Source organism: Nomascus leucogenys, chromosome 20, assembly GCF_006542625.1.
Source record: "Nomascus leucogenys isolate Asia chromosome 20, Asia_NLE_v1, whole genome shotgun sequence".
Lineage (NCBI taxonomy): Eukaryota > Metazoa > Chordata > Mammalia > Primates > Hylobatidae > Nomascus > Nomascus leucogenys.
Genome location: NC_044400.1, coordinates 15,833,243 through 15,838,392, shown reverse-complemented (window position 1 = coordinate 15,838,392; position 5,150 = coordinate 15,833,243). Strand labels below are relative to the sequence as shown.

Genomic DNA, 5,150 nt, shown 5'->3' with positions numbered 1-5,150 from the left:
TATGCCCAGGTGTTCTGAAGGACAGTAGTAGGTAAGAGTTAAAAGCAAGAGCTGGAACAATAAACAGAATTAGTTCTTGGCTCTGCCCCCTTGAAAGTGCAATGTATGGAAAGTCTCTGAATCTCAGTTCTCTTGTCTGTGAAAAGGGAGTGATGGTTATCTACACTGAGGAGACTGGATGAGGAAAGCACACACTGTCTGACATTGCACAGACCTGAGTTTCACAAGTGGATGGTGGAGTAAAATCCAAACACGATTGCATACCTTTTCTTCTTTATACATGCTTATCCTCTGAAAGATGATCTTTCATACAAATCGGTGCTGGCTGGCCATTTCTAAACTTCCATTTGAATTTAAAATGGTTAAAGCTTCAGATTCGTAAGTCATGTTACCTGGTTTAAAATACAGGCTTTGCTACTTACTACATGCCTTTGACCAAGTTACTTAGGCTTTCTGTGCGTCCGTTTCCTCTTCTATAAAATGTAATTAGTAACAGAAGCAGAATCTATCAGAGTTGTGATAAGGGGTAAGTAAAATATTACAATGAAATACCTAGGATAGTGCTTTGCATACCATAAACATATCTATTATTATTTTTGTCTTCTACCAGCCAAGAGAATGTCAACAGAAATCAGAACATAACACTAAGTAAGTTTAACATGTACTTTTATTAACAACTTAATACAAGACTGTACACTGTAGGTGCTGAAATCAACCCACTCCTGAAAACTGGCAAACCAGCATTTCTATACCACTTTGGGCTTTGGTTATAAGTGCCATCTTCTACAGCAAAATCACGTCTTAAGAACAGGAAAAATGTTCCACGGGAATGGAAAGATTATTTATGCATAAACAGCTGGGGATTATTTCTAGCTTTACGTGATTCACTACACGCTCTGGAATGTTCAGTTCCCTTTTCTACAGTCCTACCACCAGACATACAGCAACTAAGAACTTGGCCACAGGTCCTGCCTAGACACACATCAATATGAAACAAAAAAAATTTATATAAATAAGTCAATTAAACTTCACAAAAAACTAAAGAAACACAAGACAAAAATCCAACAAGCAATAAAAACTGTACAATATTGGTCAGTCTTTTATATCTGAAAAATGTGTAACTTTAAAAAAAGTTCTTTATCGTATAAAAAAAGTCTTTTACATCTGTGTTAGCTGGAGTGAAAACTTGAAGACTCAGACTCAGTGGAAACAGATGAATGTCCACCTCGCTTTCCTTTGGAGAGGATCTTGAGGCTGGACCCTCTGCTCACAGAGGTGAGTGCGTGCTGGGCAGAGGTTTTAAATTTGGCTCCAAGGAAAGCATAGAGGATGGGGTTCAGACAACAGTGGAAGAAAGCTAGGGCCTCGGTGATGGAAATCCACTTGTGCACAGTGTTCTCAAACTCACACCCTTGCTTGATGATTTCCAGGAGGATGAAGGAGTCGATGCTGATCCCAATGTAGTAAGGCAGCCAGCAGGCGAAGAAAGCCAGAATGAGGATGACTGTGGTCTTGAGGGCCTTGCGCTTCTGGTGGCCCTTGGAGTGTGACAGCTTGGAGATGATGATGCAATAGCAGGACAGGATGACGATACCAGGCAGGATAAGGCCAACCATGATGTGCTGAAACTGGAACACAACCACCCACAAGTCATTGGGGTAAAAGCGGTCACAGATATATCTGTCATCTGCCTCACTGACGTTGGCAAAGATGAAGTCGGGAATAGTCAGCAGGAGGGCAGGGATCCAGACGCCAACATAGACCACCTTTTCAGCCAACAGCTTCCTTGGCCTCTGACTGTTGGTGGCGTGGACGATGGCCAGGTAGCGGTCCAGACTGATGAAGGCCAGGATGAGGACACTGCTGTAGAGGTTGACTGTGTAGATGACATGGACTGCCTTGCATAGGAAGTTCCCAAAGTACCAGTTTGCCACGGCATCAACTGCCCAGAAGGGAAGCGTGATGACAAAGAGGAGGTCGGCCACTGACAAGTGCAGCCTGTACTTGTCCGTCATGCTTCTCAGTTTCTTCTGGTAACCCATGACCAGGATGACCAATCCATTGCCCACAATGCCAGTCAAGAAGATGATGGAGTAGATGGTGGGCAGGAAGATCTTATTGAAATTAGCATTTTCTTCACGGAAGCAGGGTTCCTTTATGGAGTCATAGTCCCCTGAGCCCATTTCCTCCGTGTAGTTATCTGAAGTGTATATCTGCAAAAGAGGCAAAGGAATGGACATTCACTTCCAATTCAGCAACCATTAACCCAGTTAAAAAATTTTTTTAAAGCAATGTAAAAAACCAATTCAGGCTTGCTTTCTTCAGGAAATTCTGAAGTACTGGGCTAAGGGCACAAGAGAATTAATGTAGAATCCTACAACTCTCCTCCCCATCTTTTCCCATAGTGACTTCATTATATCCTTCTTTGGTAGAACCAATTACAAAATTCTTTGTTTAGAACAAAAGGGCGCTGAGATGCCGAGGATTTCAAAGTCACATCTTGGCTAACTCCTCTGCCCCGCCCACTAGAGGGAAGAAAAAAACCTTCCTTAGGAGGAAAAAAAAAATACACACAAAGAGGCCACTCCCAGGCGGCGTGGGGGGTGGGGTGGGTGCTGCGAGGAGGGGCTGTGATTAACTTTTTGTAAGAAGTTTTTCGCCAAGGGAGGGAAGAAGGGAGGGAGGAGCACGGGGGGAGGGCGGGGGCGTTGCAAAGACTCATTCTCCTAAGGCGCAAAAACTTAATTTTCCCACGCCTGCCTAAACACAAACCATTCTGGGCTTCAAGCAACATGTAGTGGGTAAAGAGAATGCAGTCTTAAAACGAAGGCCCTTCAGTGCTTGGGGTATATTGGGCGGGACTGTCAGAAAATGAACAAACGGCACATCCTCCCCCAAGCGGGCGCTCCTCCGGGGCGTGGGTCTCTTTTGCCATCCTCGTGTTTATCACTTGGCGCGTTTGGGACGTTAGGGAGCGGGGCATTTTCCTGGGTGGAGAAGGTAACGGGGTCTGCATCCGTGGTCCTCGCCCCAAGTTTCATTTCCTCACTCTCCCGGGTGGCTTCCCATTACCCCGCCACTGATCCAGTTAAGCCGGCCGGAGGTGGGCAGCTGGAAGCCTCCAGGCGGTGGGCACGCGGGGGGCCGGGTCGTCCAGCCCCAGGCCGCCGCGGCTGCCCACCACACCCACGCCAATCGCCCGCAAACAGCGCTACAGGGGCTCCACTGGGCGACGCGCCAGGCTCTGTCCCACACGGTGCTGGGGAGAGACTGGGCGGCTCCGCCGCGAGCGTCTTTGAATTGCGCGCCGCTGCAGGAAACCAAAAACTCCCTAGCAAGAGGGTTTCAAAAGGCTTCTGGAAACCACCGACGGTTAAACATCACAACTGGACTCGGAGAGAGCCAAACGGTTTCCCCACTTGCACCTGCCCGTCTTCGCGGCGGCGACCGGGCAGCCCAGGTGCGGTCCTAACCGCCCCCGCCCCCCGCCCCGTACCCGCTCCTGTCCCCGGAGCGCATATCTCAGGGCTGGCAGCTGCGCGGTGTCAAAGGGGAGGTCAAACCACTCCGCTGACCTCTGCACGATCCCAAACTCTCGAACTGCAGGACCCACTCGCGGCCGTGGGGAAGAGGCGCGCTTCGGACGGCGGGAAGGTTTCCCCCCCCTCAAACCCAAAGCGCGCGGGCGGATCAACTCCTAGCTGCTGCCACCACTCGATCCCCTCAGAGGATCGGCGCGGTGGGTCCACCCGCCTTTCCCGCCCTCTGCCTACTGTGCTGGGAGACTGGCACAGCTCCGTCGGCCGCACAGAGTTTAACAAACACGCACCCAACGTCAAGAACAGTCACCAGGCGCTTATCCCCGAAGTTAAAGCGGGCGCAATCTCCTCCTGGGAACTCAGCCCAGGCACGCCACCCTCCGCCTCTAAATTCAGAGAATGTAACTCCCTCCAAGAAATCCCCGCTTCCCCAAGGAAGAGACCGGTGGTCTGAGTCCCGAGGCAGAGCGCACGCCTTCTCTGCACTTATGCACAGAATGTTCTTCTGTTTGCAAACAGCGTGCAAGCCGCCGCGCGCAGCGGGACTCAAGGGGGAGACACATGCAGCCACTGGAACGCTCTTTCCAGTCGTTTCTCCTCGACTCACAGAGAAAAAGATTCCAATCCTGCTCCCCCCGACCCCCCCGCACCATATAGGCATGGTCAAGAAAACTCCTTTCCATGACCCCTTCTTGGAGCACGGATACCTCCAATGTCCTGGCCGCTTCTGCCCGCTCGGAGAGGGGCTGAGCTCTAAGTTCAAACGTTTGTACATTTATGACAAAGCAGGTTGAAACTGGACTTACACTGATCCCCTCCATGGTAACCGCTGGTTCTCCGGACGCGGTGGCTACTGGAGCACTCAGGCCCTTGCGGTCACTTTGCTACCTGCTGCCGCAGCCAACAAATTGAAGTTTCTTGCCGGGGCCGGACTTATAAAACACGCTCCGAGCGCGGCGCATGCGCAGCTGGGGCGCGGAGGGAGAAGGCGGGGTGGGGGAGAGGGGCAGACGCGAGGAAGGCGGGCGCAGGGGCAGGGCGGAGGGATGCGCGGCTTGGGAAGCCCAGGGGACCCTGTTGTTCGCGGGTGGTCGGTAGTGAGTCCGGAGCCGGACAGGACCTCCCAGAGGCGTTTCCTAAGTTTGAGGAAAGCAGGATGGGCCTAAAGACAGGTGGGAAGCGCGGGCTAGGGACGCGTCTCTGTGTGGCGCGTCCATCCTTGCTAAAGTGGATGGAATTCCAGACCTGGGAATGCTACAGTAGAGACACTGAGGCCCAGGGAGGGGAAGTGACTTGCCGGAGTAACCCAACCAGTAGGCGGCAATGTTGGAAGTAGGGCCAAGCTTCCAACGCCATTCCCCGCGCTTTCAGCACACGCAGCCCATTCGGAAGGTAAAATGAGTAAAGATCCTTCCTTCGGAGGATGTAGCTATACGTGCACATTCACAGCATCACTAGGGTCAGGTGCAGATAATTAGGAGATACTTTCAGAAGAAGGTAGGATTTGGCATAATTCTGGAGACTGATCAGATGTAGATGTATATTGCTCAGTAATTTCATAATAGCGGTAACCAATTCGCGAATAGTGCTTTATTATCTTAAAAGTATGCT

General features: G+C 50.7%; 1 protein-coding gene across 1 annotated transcript; it reads right to left on the bottom strand.

Moving 5' to 3' along the window:
- Positions 1 to 649: 649 nt before the first annotated feature.
- On the bottom strand, positions 650 to 4,477 carry CXCR4 (C-X-C motif chemokine receptor 4). Its single transcript, XM_003267609.3, has 2 exons — positions 4,346 to 4,477; positions 650 to 2,213 (listed from the first exon to the last, which is right to left on the bottom strand). The coding sequence occupies exons 1-2, from the start codon at positions 4,358 to 4,360 to the stop codon at positions 1,170 to 1,172; spliced, it is 1,059 nt and encodes a 352-aa protein (XP_003267657.1). The 5' UTR covers positions 4,361 to 4,477; the 3' UTR covers positions 650 to 1,169.
- Between the last annotated feature and the right edge of the window lie 673 nt (positions 4,478 to 5,150).